Source organism: Seriola dumerili, unplaced genomic scaffold (assembly GCF_002260705.1).
Source record: "Seriola dumerili isolate Sdu_G_001 unplaced genomic scaffold, Sdu_1.0 BDQW01000017.1, whole genome shotgun sequence".
NCBI classification, from domain to species: domain Eukaryota; kingdom Metazoa; phylum Chordata; class Actinopteri; order Carangiformes; family Carangidae; genus Seriola; species Seriola dumerili.
The window spans coordinates 645,655-663,938 of NW_019174272.1; the positions used below are offsets into that span (position 1 = coordinate 645,655).

The following is an 18,284-nucleotide window of genomic DNA, read 5'->3' on the forward strand; positions in this document are numbered from 1 at the left end:
GGTCAAAAAAGGTCATAGTATAGTAAGGCATAAAAATGACAAAAAACGTCATAGTATAGTAGGGCATAAAAAGGTGAAAAAACATCATAGTATAGTAAGACACAAAAAAGGGGAAAAATCATCTAAGTATAGTAAGGTATGAAAAGGTCAACAAACAAAAAGTAGTTAGGCACAAAAAGGTGAAAAAATGTCATAGTATCGTAAGTCAAAAAAAATGGCATGAAAGGTCATAGTATAATAAGGTAAAAAACCTCATAGTATAGTAAGGCATAAAAAAGGCATAAAACATCATGGTATAGTAAGGCATAAAAAGGTGAAAAAAACGTCATAGTATAGTAAGGTATGAAAATGTCAAAAACGTCATAGTATAGTAAGGCATAAAAAGGTCAAAAAACATCATCGTATAGTAAGGCATAAAAATGGCATAAAACGTCATAGTAGAGTAAGGCAAACAAATGGCATAAAACGTCATAGTATAGCAAGGTATAAAACGTCATAGTATAGAAAGGCATAAAGAGGTGAAAAAACGTCATAGTATAGTAAGGCATAAAAAGGTGAAAAAACGTCATAGTACAGTAAGGCAAAAAAACGGCATTAAACGTCATAGTATAATAAGGTTTAAAACGTCATAGTACAGTAAGACATAAAAAGGTGAAAAAACGTCATAGTATAGTAAGGCATAAAAACAGCATAAAACATCATAGTATAGTAAGGTATAAAATGTCATAGTATAGTAAGGTATAAAAAGGTGAAAAAACGTCATAGTATAGTAAGGCATAAAAATGGCATAAAACGTCATAGTATAGCAAGGCATAAAAAGGTCAAAAAACGTCATAGTATAGTAAGGCAAAAAAAGGTAAAAAAAAACATCACAGTATAGTAAGGCAAAAAAGCTCAAAAAAAGGTCATAGTATTGTAAGGCACAAAAAGGTGAAAAAACGTCACAGTATAGTATGGCAATTGAATGGCATAAAACGTGATTGTACAATAAGGTATAAAACGTTATAGTATAGTAAGGCATAAAAAGGTCAAAAAACGTCATAGTATAGTAAAGCACAAAAAGGTGAAAAAACGTCATACTACAGTAAGGCATAAAAATGGCATAAAACGTCATAGTTTAGTAAGGCATAAAAAGGTTAAAAAACGCCACAGTCTAGTAAGGCATTAAAAGGTGAAAAAATGTCATAGTATATTAAGGTACAAAAGTATCAAAAAATGTCATAATATAGTAAATTATAAAACGTCATAGTATAGTAAGTCATACAACGTCATACTAAAGTAATGGATTGCAGCTGGCAATAAACCTAAAATGTATTTTTAAGGACTGTGACATGAAGCCAGATTGTCGTGATTGAACCCATAGAGACACAAGAAGAACCTACAAACTCCTAACAGAATGGCCTCAAACAGGGCTTGAACTCACAACTCTCTCATTGAAGGGCAAGAGCTCTAACCACTGCACTACTAACACTCTTTGCAACCAAAAAACATCATACTAAAGTATGGATTAAATCGTCATAGTAAAGTAGGGCATAAAATGTCAAAAAATGTCAAAGAAATATAGTAAGGCATAAAAACAGCATTAAAATGTCATAATATAGTAATGCATAAAAGGGTGAAAAAACATCATAGTACAGTAGGGCATAAAAAGGTGAAAAAACGTCATAGTATAGTAAGGCATAAAAAGGTCTAAAAACGTCATAGTATAGTAAGACATAAAAAGGTGAAAAAACGTCATAGTATAGTAAGGCAGAAAAATTGCAAAAAACATAGTATAGTAAGGTGTAAAACGTCATATTATAGTAAGGCATAAAAATGGCATAAAACGTCACAGTATAGTAAGGCACAAAAACGTGAAAAAATGTCATAGTATCGTAAGGCAAAAAAACGGCATAAAACGTCATAGTATAATAAGGTACAAAATGTCATAGTATAGTAAGGCACAAAAATGTGAAAAGACGTCACAGTATAGTAAGGCAAACGAATGGCATAAAACGTCATAGTATAATAAGGTATAAAACGTCATAGTATAGTAAGGCATAAAAAGGTCAAAAAACGTCATCGTATAGTAAGGCATAAAAAGGTCAAAAAACGTCATCGTATAGTAAGGCATAAAAAGGTCAAAAAACGTCATCGTATAGTAAGGCATAAAAAGGTCAAAAAACGTCATCGTATAGTAAGGCATAAAAAGGTCAAAAAACGTCATCGTATAGTAAGGCATAAAAAGGTCAAAAAACGTCATCGTATAGTAAGGCATAAAAAGGTCAAAAAACGTCATCGTATAGTAAGGCATAAAAAGGTCAAAAAACGTCATCGTATAGTAAGGCATAAAAAGGTCAAAAAACGTCATCGTATAGTAAGGCATAAAAAGGTCAAAAAACGTCATCGTATAGTAAGGCATAAAAAGGTCAAAAAACGTCATCGTATAGTAAGGCATAAAAAGGTCAAAAAACGTCATCGTATAGTAAGGCATAAAAAGGTCAAAAAACGTCATCGTATAGTAAGGCATAAAAAGGTCAAAAAACGTCATCGTATAGTAAGGCATAAAAAGGTCAAAAAACGTCATCGTATAGTAAGGCATAAAAAGGTCAAAAAACGTCATCGTATAGTAAGGCATAAAAAGGTCAAAAAACGTCATAGTATAGCAAGGTATGAAAAGGTGAAAAAAAGTCATAGTATAGTAGGGCATAAAAATGGCATAAAACGTCATAGTATAGTAGGGCATAAAAAGGTGAAAAAACGTCATAGTATAGTAAGGCAAAAAAAGGTGAAAAAAGTCACAGTATCATAAGGCATAAAAAGGTGAAAAAACATCATAGTGTAGTGAGGCATAAAAATGGCATAAAACGTCATAGTATAGTAAGGTATAAAAATGTCAAAAAAACGTCATAGTATAGTAAGGCAAAAAAAGGTGAAAAAAGTCACAGTATCATAAGGCATAAAAAGGTGAAAAAACATCATAGCATAGTAAAGCAAAAAAACGGCATAAAACGTCATAGTATAGTAAGGCATAAAAAGGTCAAGAAACATCATAGTATAGTAAGTCATAAAAATGGCATAAAACGTCATAGTATAGTCAGTAATAAAAATTGCATAAAACATCATAGTATAGTAAGGCATAAAAACGGCATTAAACGTCATGGTATAGTAAGGTATAAAAATGTCAACAAACGTCATAGTATAGTAAGGTATGAAACTGTCAAAAAACATCAAAGTATAGTAAATCATAAAACGTCATACTAAAGTAAGGCATTACAGTCCGCAACAAACCTAAAATGCATGTTTAAGGACTGTGACAGGAAGCCAGATTGCCCTGAGAGAACCCATAGAGACACAAGAAGAACCTACAAACTCCTAACAGAATGGCCCCAAACAGGGCTTGAACTCACAACCTTCTAGTTGAAGGGCAAGTGCTCTAACCACTGCACTACTAACACACTTTACAAACAAAAAACATCATAGTAAAGTATGGATTAAATTGTCACAGTATAGTAAGGCATAAAATGTCAAAAAACGTCAAAGTATAGTAAGGCATAAAAACGGCATTAAAACGTCGTAGTATAGTAAGGCATAAAAACAGCATGAAACGTCATAGTATAGTAAGGCAAAAAAGGACGAAAAACACCATAATATAGTAAGGTCTAAAAATGTCAAAAAACATCATAGTATAGTAAGGCATAAAAACGGCTTAAAACGTCATAGTATAGTAATGCATGAAATTTCATAGTATAGCAAGGCATAAAAATGACAAAAAACGTCATAAAATGCATGTTTAAGGACTGTGACAGGATAACAGATTGCCCTGAGAGAACCCATACAGACAGAAGTAGAACAAGCATTCTCTTAACGATTGGCCCAAACAGGGCTTGAACTCACAACCTTCGCATTGAAAGGCAAGCGCTCTAACCACTGCACTACTAACACTCTTCACAACAAAAAACATCATAGTAAATTATGGATTAAAATGTCATAGTATAGTATGGCATAAAATGTCAAAAAACATCAAAGTATAGTAAGGCATAAAAACGGCATTAAAACGTCGTAGTATAGTAAGGCAAAAAAGGACGATAAACGTCATAATATAGTAAGGTATGAAAATATCAAAAATCATCATAGTATAGTAAGGTATGAAAAGGTCAACAAACGTCATAGTATAGTAAATCATAAAACGTCATACTAAAGTAAGGCATTACAGTCGGCAACAAACCAGATTGCCCTGAGAGAACCCATAGACACACAAAAAGAACCTACAAACTCCTAACAGAATGGCCCCAAACAGGGCTTGAACTCACAACCTTCTAGTTGAAGGGCAAGAGCTCTAACCACAGCACTACTAACACACTATGAATGTAAAACATCATAGTAAAATATGGATTAAAATGTCACAGTATAGTATGGCATAAGATGTCAAAAAATGTCAAAGTATAGTAAGGCATGAAAACAGCATAAAACGTCATAGTATACTAAGGCATTAAAAGGTGAAAAAACGTCATAGTATAGTAAGGTTTAAATTGTAGTAAAGCATAAAAAGGTAAAAAAACATCATAGTATAGTAAGTCATGAAAATGGCATAAAACATCATAGTATAGTAAGTCATAAATCTGTCAAAAAATGTCATAGTATAGTAAAGTATAAAAATCTCAACAAACGTCATAGTATAATAAGGTATGAAACTGTCAAAAAACATCAAAGTATAGTAAATCATAAAACGTCATACTAAAGTAAAGCATTACAGTCGGCAATAAACCTAAAATGCATGTTTAAGGACTGTGACATGATACCAGATTGCCCTGAGAGAACCCCTACAGACACAAGAAGAACATGCAAAATCCTAACAATTGGCCACAAACAGGGCTTGAACTCACAACCTTCTCAATGAAGGGCAAGAGCTCTAACCACTGCACTACTAACACTCTTCACAACCAAGAACATCATAGTAAATTATGGATTAAAATGTCATAGTATAGTATGGCATAAAATGTCAAAAAACGTCAAAGTATAGTAAGGCAAAAAAGGACGAAAAACGCCATAATATAGTAAGGCACAAAAAAGTCAAAAAACATCATAGGATAGTAAGTCATAAAAACAGCATAAAACATCATAGTATAGTTAGGTATAAAAATGTCAAAAAACGTCATAGCATTGTAAGGTCATAAAAACGGCATAAAACTTCGAAGTATAATAAGGTATAAAATGTCATAGTATAGTAAGGCATAAAAACGGCATAAAACGTCAAAGTGTTGTAAGGTATAAAACGTCATAGTAAAGTATGGTATAAAAAAGTCAAAAAACATCATAATATAGTAAGGCATAAAAAAGTCAAAAAACGTCATAGGATAGTAAGGTATAAAAATTTCAAAAAATGTCATAGTATAGTAAGGCATAAAAACGGCATAAAACGTCAAAGTGTTGTAAGGTATAAAACGTCATAGTAAAGTAAGGAATAAAAAAGTCAAAAAACGTCATAGGCTAGTAAGTCATAAAAACCGCATAAAACATCATAGTATAGTAAGGTATAAAAATACCAAAAATCGTCATAGCATTGTAAGGCATAAAAACGGCATAAAACGTCAAAGTATATTAAGGTATAAAATGTCACGGTATAATAAGTCATAAAAATGTAAAAAAAACATCATAGTATAGTAAGGCATCAAGAACACATTGGAATAATCTACTATGCCTTCACTCCAAACATAGTGTGAACGAGTTCACACAAATATTGGAAGGGACAATTCTCTCCTCCCAAAATTTAGGTAGGGATATGTCTCTACCATCCATATGCAAATATATGTCCTTGATTCATGCGGACCACACACTCATTCCTTCATAAAGATTAAAGACATTTTTCATCTCCCTTCAGATCGCTGGTCCACAGTGGTCCCGCGAGTGGTGGAGCTAAGTAAAGGCCGTGAGGCGGTGATAGAGATGGAGCCCCTGACACGCAGGCGCTGACATCTGCAGAGGACTAGTGGAGTCCTTTGTGTAAAGAGACAGTGGATAGCCATCAACATCAGTGGCATCACTCTGCTGAGGATAATTTGCCATTAAGTGCACTAATTTGCACAAATCATATGTGCCTTTTGTTCACATAAAGTATAGTAAATATTACAGTCGCACAGTCAGTGTAATAGGACAGAGGACTGAGCACTCACAGAGACACTTGATGGACAATGTCTTGAAAATCACTCAATCCATGATCTGGAAAACACTACAGTCAAGAACACTAACCCTGAGATTTAAAAACAAGAAAAAAGTGGCATTGATGAAACAGTGTGCTCTAAAATTTGTTTCTTTTTACTCAATAAGAATTATTGAAGAAAAAATGTTGTGTATTTTCACATTTCAGACATCAGAAGTGGATCACTCAGTGATTTAAGAGTCAGAATATTTCAGCATTTCCAGTCTCATTATAGTGTTACAGAAAACAGTATCATGGGTTCTCTAATAGGGAAGGGCAGCATAATTACTGTATCACTGCATTAGCAGTGTAAATAAAAGTTTTGATAAAAATGCCATTTACAGATATAATTGCAATAGGAGATCTTTTCTCAAGAAAATACTGTAATAAATATTTATAGACTTATACAGTAGAATTCAGCTTTTAGTTGCTTGATCTATATTTGAGAGGTCCCTATATGATGTGTCCATAAAGATTAAACTGTATATGCTGTTTTGAATGTTTATTCAGGCTGTGGGGGTGTCAGTGTATAGAAACAGGATATTTTATACATTATATTTTCTTTCTATTTTCTATATTGTATCAATAAAATAGTTTCAAAACTATGAAAGTCTCAGGCTTGGACTGCCAGCTCAGGCAGCATAGCTTTCATTTTAACTGAAACAATGCACTGTGCCAATTTCCGATGTGTGCATTATTATACGAATACAAAGACATTGTTTTGAACAAGATGGGCATGATGAGCAGGTTGTAGTTGTCAAGCAAATGTGCAAATATGAGACAATAGCCTCCGTGTTATGGTTTGTCTTTGAATTTCCAGAGTTATTGTTCCTTTGCAGCTGGGGTATTTGCATAATCAACTCTCAGGCCTTGCCATTATGTACTCCCTTCTATTTGCTGCAGTGTTTTCATTGCAGTTGGCTCCTTGCCCTATACAGCATCTTCTTTTTTATGTATCTCTACTGTATATATGCATGTATTTGTGTTGTTGCACTACATGACAGGGTTCATTAAGCGCAGATAGGCCATACAGTTCATTTTCACTCATTTATTACTGTTGAAGGTCACAGGTCATTATTGTTCACTATGTTTACATTGCTTTTATAAAGAGACACGTCTATGCATTTTTGTATGGTTTGCACATTGCTGCATAGAACAATAAACACTGAAATTATTTTATAAAGCATGCAGAAGTCTGTCTTGCAATTCCAGCATTGAGTCGAGATCTTTTTTCTCTGTAGACAATGTTTTCTGATCAGTATTTGAATCATCAATTTCATTATTTTATCCTAGACTACTTTCCAATAATCAAACTCAACCAGACAGGGAAGTCCATATCCATTTTATAATTGGCATGCAGAATGACAGAAGCCTAAAAGAAAGAATAATTTCATATGGGATTTTTATGTTTTTTGTTAATCTGGTTTTGCAGTTTCCTTTTGTGCTTTAACAAATATGATATTGGTATAGTTATGTTCATGGTTGTTTTGAAGCTCTTAGGATTAAAAACCCAAATCTTATACTACCATACTGAAAGTCAAGAAGTATCCTACATTGTTGGTGGCCAACCATCTATATCATTTTTCCGAGAAGGTTTTGATGACATTACAGGTGTAAAAATGATTTTCACTGTATTTCTTACAAAGTGTACACTCCACATTAAACCCAATTCTCAAGAACTCATTACTAGGATCGAGAGCTCTGTTCAGTCTTCACCTGTAAATGATCATTTGCAGTTCCTCCTCTGGCCTGCTGATGGCTGCAGAGGTCTAAATTCCTCTGTTGTGTTGCATGTACAGATCCCAGATGAGGAAGACAAGTGTTAGCCATGTCTACCCCTGCAGATGCTGTAGGACAAAAATATAGTTTTTGAATTATAGCTGTAAATGTAGCATTTTCAGTGCTAACTGTTGTCACTATAATAGGTTAGTTTGTAGAATGCAGTCCACTTGTGAATTATCTTTTTTCCTGTGGATCCCATGTCTCATTGACCTCGCTGTAACACCTGGCCAGTAATTATGGGCTTTTGCCTTCGTAATGAAACCACAGGCTGGCAAGAATTTATGAAGTACTTCATTGCTTTTCCCCTTTCATCATTACACCTCACCTTTAGTTTCCCTCTTTAAAATGTGGTGATTCTTACTCACGATAACTAGGGCCTCACCCATCACCTCTCATCCTCCTCCTCCCCTTCCTCTCTCTCTCTCTCTCTCTCTCTCTCTGAGGCCAGCAGCGCTGAAGGACACAGGGAATCTCTCGCCACCTCAGAGAAGAGGCTAATCCTCTTTGCCCCAACTTTAACTGGGCCACTAATCCTCCAGGTTTATCTAAGCAGTGAGCACCTAGCGCTGCTGACAACTTGGCCTGCCCTCCTCCCTGCAGCCTGTTAAGTAGGGCAGGGCTCGGTCCTGCAAGTGTCACTGTCAGCAACTCTGGAACCGCACACTTGCACAGGAAGTGTGAGCTGTTAACAAAATGGCTCACTTGCTTGCAGCGTGTGTGCTCGCTGCCACAAATGTGTCTCAACAAACCAAGTGACAGCCAAGCAGGATCATGTTGTAACAGCCCTCATTTAGTAACCACACATGAGAGAAAGTTGACTGTCTCAACCAAAGGTCTTAAGTAAACTAACTAGCTTAGATATTGGCAGTACAAATTGTTCAGCTATTGTCCAGCCAGTTAAGCTTTAAGGTGTTTAGGCTGATGAGACTCAAGCGGATACTGGGCTGGACTTGGGCCAACTCATTCTTTATTCACTAAACAACACTCCAGACTGTGTGATGACTTCAAGTGCAACATTCATAGTCTGCCTGAGGTTCAGCAGCCTGACACAGAGGAGAAAACCTGGATACATATCGGTCACACTACAAACAATTCTCTCACAAACAAATACTGCAAAAGATGTGGAGAGATCATCACTGAATCATTCTCTGAGCTAAAAGATCAAATTGGGTTCAGACCTAAAAGATAACTTCAGGGGCAGCTTTCTCACAGTTTTAGGTCACTGCTGATTCTCTTCCTTGAAATAATTCCTTGAAATTCCTTCCATGATCCCCAGTGAAATATTTCACTAAGGTGTGGTATTTCTAAATGGAATGAGCAATCACTGGAAGCACTGGGAGATGAGGAGCCAGAGACATATTGGTAAGGTGGCGTGTGAGATGACCTTTCAGTTCATCTAAGATGAAACGAGGCTGCTGAACCCGAAATGATTCAGAGTGTCTAAACTGACAGGCGAGGGCACGGCCGCGGCAGAGCGTCAGCCTGCTGCCCCGGCCTCTGTAGGCATCTCTCATGATTTATTGTGAAATTGCCAGGGACTCAATGTGGCGTGCAGGTGAATGAGTTTTGCTAATAAGAGAAGCATTTCTGCTCCACAGAGCTCTTTTTCTGTCTGAGCGAGCGTGTATGAAATCAGTGTGCAGTCTCCCAGTACCACACGCTCTGGTGGAGGCGGCTGGCTCATCAGTCTATGGTTTATCTGATGTTTTAGGTGGGTGGAGAGGTTGGGAGTGAGGAGAGAAAAAGAGGACAAAGCGTCAATATTGAGTTCTTGAAGGTACCTGTGTTGTTAAATATTTAGGTTGGGTGCATGTTGTGTTGCTTTTCCTCAGAAATTGGATTTGCAGTAAGACCATGCCGTGCTGGCAAAATCCTACAAATAAAAACACTGACTATCAATGATGAAATTACAATATAATTCAGAACTAAAGCACTAATGTTTGTCATTGCTGTGTGTATTTGGAGGAGGCGTATGGAGCAAAGGGGTGTGAGCTGCAATAAGAGACAAAGATCAGTGGCTGTGCTTTGATTTGTAACAAATTATGTTCAGAAAAACGGTGAGCCTATCTGAGACAGCTGATGTTCCTTTATTGTATGGCTTGAACATCAAGGCTTCAGAGGAGGACACCTTGTCTTGGCCACTTTAGTAAATTGCGTGTAAAGAGACTTAGCTTGCCTTTGCCTCTGCTTAAGAGCAGTTTCTCCAAATCCTCACCCGGGAAAAACGTCAATCATTCCCACAGTATAAAAGGCTACTGTCCCCTTTTTTTCTTTCCTTCTTTCATGATTGTTTGATTACCCAAGGTGAGGTTGTTTTCCAGTCATGGCACAGAGAACACATCCTTCATAAACTGTGATGCCTTATGATGCCACAATATGCTGCTGCAAAGGTGACAAAAGGTCAAGTGAACAACACCATTGTAGAGGGCCGACATATGGCGGTGATGTGCAAAGTGAATCCTGAGACTAATATGCTTACTGTCTTCACAGTGCGGTCTTAAAAATGGTTTAAGAAGATGTACGTATTACTCCAAGAAAGAAAGAAAGAAAGAAAGAAAGAGGAGTCTACTATTGATGAGTATAGTAACAGGACAGGCATAGAAGTCATCTGCTTTATTTACTTATGTCAAACAATAATACATAAGAGAGGAGAGGTCAAATGAAAACCAACCATCTACATTAAAATAAAGAAATTTCAGTCCTGAGATTGACAAAAAGTAGGGAACAGACAAAATATCTACTGTGGTCGTTGGGATGGAGGAGGGACAGTGGCAGTTTCAGCAAATTGAAGATGATGGTTGTGGGGAGATTAGGGGAGATTGCAGAACTGGAGAGGGGGTAGAAGGTAAGCAATCACTGGGATGCTTGGCTGTAGGCACATTCAAAAGTTGAAAACCCCACGACTAAAGGATTTTACAGCTTTTTTTTTTTTTTTAATATTCAGACTTCTTATTTCGAAATCTAAGACTCATATATTATCATTTTCAAAAAAGAAGAAAAAAAAGCAAGGTATCCTTTACATTTTTTCATCCTGAGGAGACAAAATCATTTTTTAAACATAAATACAACACTGCAGGGAGAACAATAAGAGAGATGCTTTATAGATTTCCCATTTCCATATATATTATTTTCTCAAGGTTGCAGCACCCTCAGACTTTGGCAGCGTTGGTGCATTTGAGATCATTCGGGAAAAAACAGCCCTGTTTGTCCACAGGAACATTCTGAGAGCCACACAAACAGTAAAAGGAAACAGGAAGAAAACAAGCAAAATCCCCAGACTTTTGTGTTTAGATTGGATACATCAATATACCCACCACATAAACTAGATGAATATTTGGAGGCCATAAGCTTTTTCAGCTGAACATACATAGTTGTGACGCTGAAGGAATAAAATGCTGTAAGCCCCTGGAATTACGACCTGCTGCACTGCCTTTTTAGAAAAGGGCTCTGGGGCTGTGCCTTTGGAAGAAAGATCCTGATTTATTGTGTGATCTGTGCTGATTTTTAACTTGTGTTGTATTTAATAAAAAATAAATAAATAAATAAATAAAATGTGTGGTACTCACATGTGACCCATCCAGTTTTATTCAGTAGCACTAAAGAGATGGCAATGTGCTCTAACTGTGGCAAAACACAGCAAATCTTTTAATGATATTGTGCAATACAGCTATAAGGCTGGTGGGTTAACTATACAAGCCTCCCCAGGACCATCTGAATTATTGACTAAAGTATTTTCTTGCTAGGTAGGAGCCAAATAGAGAGGACTGACCGCATGACTTTATCTTCTCTTAGCCACTAAGGAGGGATGTTGGGAAGGACTCTGAGATGAGAGCACCAGGGGTCCAAGGGCAGCCAGGGGACATGACTGAGGTTGACCAAAGCGGTGCAGAGTGGACGTCACCCCCCACCCCCCACCCCTTTCTGTCATTTGTAGGTTAGAGAAGCAGCGCCAAGACTCTACAGAGCGAGCAGCTGCCTTTATTTTTTCTAACCCTGCCCTCCCCTCCCATCCCGTCCCCTCTGTTTTGAGAGTGAAAGAGCTGACCCTGCTCTGAACGGGTCTGTCCGCTCTCCTTCCTTCTCAGCAGTGTTTAAGGTGCATAACGTGCATAATATGCAACTAGACCTTTGCACTAGGTTAAGGTCTTCATGGACTTATTGGGATTTACGAAAGGATTTTTACAACCAGCATAAGTCAATTTCCCTCCACTTTGCCCTCAGGCCTTCCTTGTGAGTATCTCATTGCCCTTGAAAACGTGTTAACAGTCAATAGTCTGTAACCACGGAGATAAGTGATAGATCTTAACGTCCTCATTCGGATGGTGTTTGAGTGGTGTAATTTATCATTTCCTGGGCAACATAACTTTCCAAGCATTAAAAACTTAATTATAAATGAAGCTCTTACTCACTAGAATTTAGTAAATTGAGGCACAATAAGTCTTTCAGTGAGAAAGGTGGTTTCTTCAGAGCTTGAATCTGAATATGAGGCCGCAGAGCCAAAGAGGGGAGGCTGAAACCGGCACCAGGAACATGGCAATTATCCTGATTACTGATGCTTCGAGGCTTCTCCCCTGTAAAATCCCTCCCTGTATCTTTCTCTCTCTTCCCTTTTTTTTTTTCCTTTGCTGAGATCTGTCACATTGCACAGGGCCCCTCAGCCAGGCAGGGAGCAACCATGTATAATCCAACAGAAAACAAATCCCCTCGATCAAACACAGCCCAGCTTTTAAAGCAGGCCTCTGAGCCCAGGCGCCATGGTGTGGTGCTGAGGCCCTCTGAGACGCTGTGGAGGCTGTGATTTAGCAACCCCATCGCCCCCCAACCCCCCCCACCACCACCCTCCCCTACAGACCCTGCTGTCCTCCCCTTCAGCGCCAACCAGCCAGTCCTAACCTTCAGTTTGTTTAAGCACTGCTGAACCCTGTTGGCCCCGGACAGGGGGAGGGTGGGCTTAGATAATGACATGCCATATGCCACTCTGCCTCTGCAGCTGAGTGAGCCGTGCATGGATCAGCTCAGGCACAAATCTATTTGAAATTTAATTCTATTATCCTAATATGGGCTAAGCGTCCATTGTCCAAATCGGGAATAGTGGAATGGACCAGAGATGCAGGGCTAAGATGCATCCCATCAATAGGAGCTCATTAATGTGTGTAAAGGACTGGGGGGGACAGACAGTTGGGAGCCTGTACAGTAGAAAATGTGGCTACAAAGCAAAGATGCTAAAAGTAACTAAATACCACCTTATATGTAATAAAACTGCTCTGGAAATCAAAATTTTGCAATAAAAAAATAATTTTATTTTATGTCATGCCATGTCATTTTGTGTTTTATTTAGTTGAACTTGGCTCAAAATGGCCAGATTCCTCTCAGTACCTAATAGGAAATCCCTTGCTATTTGAAAAGGGTTTTGATTTCAACCCTTTGAGTGAATGAATACTCTCTACTGGCACTGTCCAACAGCCAGGCGTCACCCAATATTCCCATTAGCAGAGAGGCCTGGTGCTTCAGACCTCCACTGGTGGGAAAGGCCAGACACCAGAAACTCCACTGCCTCAAGTGTCTCCTCTTCACTTCAACATCATGTGACAGGGTTTAATGCTTGGATGCAGAAGCCAAACGGAGGGGATTTAGGGACGGGATGTATCTGTAAATCTGTCAAAATATTTCTACAAGACAGAAAATATGCTGGAATCAGACTGTGGCTGGGGTATTAAGCTGTTGAAACAACATGAAAATTTTTCACTGGAATGTTAAGGAGGCTTACTGTGCAAATTTAAGCCAAGGGGCTTGGTATTCTTTAGGCTGAAATCTTTGTCAGCCTTCAAAGACAGTGGCTCAAAAATTTAAGGCTCATAGTTAAGATTAAGCAAGGGTTATCTTGAGGGAGAAAAAGGTCTATTTATGGAGCGCAAATGATCAAAGAAACATTAATTCCTGCTTCTTCTTTAAAAAAAAAAAAAATCTATCACATCTTCAGGATTCATGGGTAAATAATTTCCAACAATGCTGTCTGTCCTTTTATCTTTGGATGGCCAAAGTGTAAACATTTAAAAGATGGTCAATTAAGTATACTAGGTTTTGTCAGTGACAGAGGTTTTACTACTACAGTACAGTACAAGATCACACATCATGCTCCACTTTGCATCTCACAGAGCTGCTGAAACAAGGGCCCACTTACTTCCCACTTACCTCTAGAGGACATACGTTAAAAAATAATGACAGACTTCAAAGCCAAGATGTGGCCTCTGAATATATTCTTAAAGAAATTTATTTTACACCTCAAAACAAAACAAAAAAAAAAAGAATAGGGATTAGGGATGTGGTACATTGGGAATGTATTGACAACTGTAGTTTACATTTTTTTGGTGTAAGCTCAGAGAAAAAATGTTAATACAGTCATAATAATTGCACTTCATAAATCTAGACTGATGCCAGTATTTCCCCACAACAAAGCTGCGAATCTCTCTCTCTCTCTCTCCAGTTAATAAATTCAATTTACCATTGAAATTTGACTGACAAAAGAAATGCTAATTTAAGACCAGAGGACTGCTGCACTGATCCAATTTTTCTCTTTCACTTGAGTCCCACAAGGCAATGAAACATCGCAGTAATTTAAGTGCAGTACATTCAAGGGAATCTCACAGTCATTATAAATATTTCACTGCTCTGAATCATCAAGTTAAGACTGGCCCAGGCTAAATGCATCCCAACCAGGGGCTGAAAAGGACAAGGGAAAGCATTGAGCGTCGTCTCATTTCAGCTGACGCCAGAGGACAGGGCATGATTGTTTTAATTTTGTTTTTGTTTGCAGGATCAGGGGTGAGGAGTACCCCCAAAATAGGATTTCCATTTGTGTCTGCCTCTCTCTGTCATTATGATAACACCTGCTGACAGTGGAAGGGGCTACAGTACCGTCACTACAGTTACAGTATAATGGAGTCATGTGAGAGCTTGATCTCTACTACCTCCAGCAAATATCTAAAGCCTCCACTAAAAGGGAGCAAGATTTGCAAAAGATCTCCTGTACATTACTCAGATATGATGTTTACAGGACTGGTGAATCAGCTTTTCAGTCTTGGTGGTAGAAATCTTGAAATGACACAATAAAAAAATGTTTTAAAAAAAGTCTGAGGATTTTGAAGAACACAAACTAAAATGCACACACGCGCATGCACTCAGCCACATACACGCATTAACATACACGTAAGGTTATGTAGATAACCCCCCCCAATCACATTCTTCATTGTAACATTTCTTTTTCTTGAATTTTTTTGCGACATTTTCTTTTTAAATAAGTATTTCAAGATTTATTGTAGATTCCAGTGTTGGTTAGGAAAAAAAACAGAAACTCTCAGACCAGGTTCTTACAGAACCAAAGCAGCGACTATGCCTCACACCAGGACATAAGAAACTGCACATCAGCTTGAGGAGGAATCATTAAATCATAAAAACAAAACTGGAAAAAAAAAAAAATAAAAAAAAATGCATTTGAGACACTTTTCCCCATAGCAGCCAATGCATATAATATACCTACAAATATATAAAACAACAAAAAATAGGTTCAAGTTTTTCAAGTTTCTTAAATATATCATATCCACACTACCCAATTCCAAACTTCAAAGTTAACAAGATTCAAGCAGTGCAATTTATGTATCAATTATAACAGCAATAATAACTAATATTGTACTATCCTTTTAATTCAACCTTATGATCCTTGTAAATTACACCCGAGTACTGCCTATAATCTTATTCTTCTCATGTATAAGTATCTGGATGTTTGTGTTTATGTGTGCACTGTTAAAGAGTTTTGGATTTTGACAGCAGCCCTAAACTTCGGCCCTTTTAAGGCCATTTCAGTGACAACCTACACAGTAGCTTCATCCTTAGTATTTGGAAGGGGGATACAAGTGCTGTATGCACTTCATGTCACGCTATGATTCTCGTCAAAAAAGTTCAGGCAAGTAAAACAACAACAACAAAAACAAACAAAAAAAAAATCACAAAAAAAAACAAAAACAAAAAAACAGAAGAAAATCAATCCATAATTCCTATTGGCAAACCACACAATGGAACATCTGGAGAATCTTGAAATCCCTTTTCTCTCCCACTGGCAATCACTACCACCTTTCATATTTGGGATTCCCACAGCCTGCCTTGAAAACCACCAAACCTAGGGTCACACAGCACAACAACTGCCCTTGTCTAAGCTCCCACACTAGTTAAAGCAGTGCCACTCGTAGCCCAAAAAAACATCTCGGTTCTTTAACTTTGATTTTCTTCACAAATTCACAACTCTTGATTCTTTTCCTCCTCTTCTTCCCCCTCTATCTGTAAACAGGGAGGCGGATGTGTGCATGCTGGTGGTCTAACAGACGTGGCACAGACACAGTCTCGTAGCCTTTGCCAAGCATCTGCTCCTTGATGCAGGGTGGGTGGATGTCGTTGATCAGGTACTCCAGAGATTGCAAGCTGCTGCTCAGCACTGATGTGTTGCACAAGCTCTTGCTGGGCAGGCTGCAGCACAAGCCTCCGCCGCTGTCTATAGCAGGGTGGTGATGATGGTGGTGGTAGTGGTGATGGTGGTGGGGGTAACCCATCTCTCTGTGCCCCGTGGCCGGCCCTCCTGTAGAGGTAGCCAAAAGCTCCTGGGTGTTGTAGCAGTCACTGTCAGGTGTCACCAGCACACTGTTCCACGGCGGGGCAAAGTATTGACCCACTGAGAAATTTCCATGCATACCCACGCAGTTCAAAGGGGAAGAGCTGACTTTGTCCATCCCGCCTCCTCCGCTGGCACTGGCTGTCAGGTGGTAAGGTCTGGAGGAAGAGGAGGACACTTGGGACGCCATAATCCCTCCACCTGGAACACAAGTTTCGGGGGACTTACTGATGGCGCCCCCTCCTCCACTACCTCCACTGTACATGCGGAGCACAGCCTGTTGCTGCTGCTGCTGTTGTTGCTGTTGTTGCTGCTTCTGCCAAAGAATATAGTCCATACCGTCTGTGTACACACCGGTCTTCATCGCCTCTGCATTTTGAGCCGGCAGCCCTGGCCCTGTGTACACCATGTTAGCCTGGGGACCCATTCCTACCACGTAGCCTCCACCTGAGGAGCTAGAAGAGACCCCCATGACAGTTGTTCCCTGCTTGGAGGGGCTAGAATTTGACGGTGCAGTGGCAGCCCCTTGACACACCTGCTGCAGTGCCTGGGCCTGGCAATGCTGGTTGATCTGGTAGATGATGCTCTGGATGGAGGGGAGGTTGGACTGTGCGGGCAGGGCCAGGCCTCGGCCCCCTGTTACAGGAATCACTGAGCCAGCTACAGTGACATTTGGGGGTACTGACAGTCCGGGGCCTTCTGGAGGCTTTGAGGGCCCAGTGTGGTATACCATTTGGCCGTGGCCACTGGCTAAAGTGCTACTATTAGGGGGTGGGTACGGGGCAACGGCTATGTGGGCTGGAGAGAGCTTAGTCCGTCTGCCTTCAGAGTTCTTGAGGACACCTTTTGTAGGGACAAAGGTGGATGTTGATGATGATGACGATGAGGCGGAGGCCTTGACGATGGCGAGCAGGCCCTGGTAGCCCCCTGTGTGGAGGTGTGGGTAGGGACTATAGCGCTGCCCTGTGGTGTCATATCCATTCACAGTCCGGTTAAGGTGCTTGTGCTGGGGAACCCTGATGTTGGTGGGGAAGATCTTGATGGACAGAGGGCTGTTGGCCGTCTTCTGAGCGTAGGCGTCAAGTTCTGCCGCAGTGGGGTAGCGTGGGGAATGCGTGGGCACCAAAAGCTCACCTACAAGACAAACGGAGAAAAAGGATGAGTGAAATGAATGATTGAGATATAAACACACACATTCACATGGCTGTATGTGTAGAAGAAGAGAACAGCAGACGGGGGGTTTAATTACCAGAAATATCTTAGGAGCAGACAGCAAAGGCAACCACAAAATCAGATCAATCAATCAATTGCAATAACCACTTTGCTGCAACAGCAAAAAACTGGCAGCATTACAGTGACTACATCTAAAGCACACTGAAAAATGTCAGTGTTTCCACAAGAGCAGGTGAATAAAACCAGATGCAAACGGCAGACACGCTGCTGAACAACCCAAACAGAGTTTGCAAATTGTAAATCAGGACTGACATTCATTTATGTCCCATCACTCCCCTCCTCCATTTGAGCTTTCTTCCATCTCATTTTCACACCCTCCTGTGGAAGTTCATCCCTAGACAAATGGATCTTTTTAAAAACTCATTCTGTCAAAGCCTGGTACCTTAGGCGCTGTTAAATCAGTGCATTGTGAAATTAATTCGGACTCTCTTT

The 18,284-nt window shown here is 39.2% G+C and overlaps 2 protein-coding genes across 3 annotated transcripts in view; one reads left to right on the top strand and one right to left on the bottom strand.

Moving 5' to 3' along the window:
* The window catches only part of trpv4 (transient receptor potential cation channel subfamily V member 4), a 26,079-nt gene extending 18,306 nt beyond the window's left edge, over window positions 1-7,773 (top strand). The window contains exon 17 of the mRNA XM_022757227.1: window positions 5,861-7,773. Coding sequence (XP_022612948.1) covers window positions 5,861-5,952 — 92 coding nt within the window. The 3' untranslated portion in view covers window positions 5,953-7,773. The remainder of the gene's footprint in view (window positions 1-5,860) is intronic.
* Window positions 7,774-14,215: 6,442 nt separating this feature from the next.
* The window catches only part of fam222a (family with sequence similarity 222 member A), a 46,866-nt gene continuing 42,797 nt past the window's right edge, over window positions 14,216-18,284 (bottom strand). For both annotated transcript variants that reach the window (XM_022758678.1, XM_022758685.1), the window contains exon 3: window positions 14,216-17,753. In XM_022758678.1, the coding sequence (XP_022614399.1) occupies window positions 16,288-17,753 (1,466 nt within the window). In that variant the 3' untranslated portion in view covers window positions 14,216-16,287. The remainder of the gene's footprint in view (window positions 17,754-18,284) is intronic.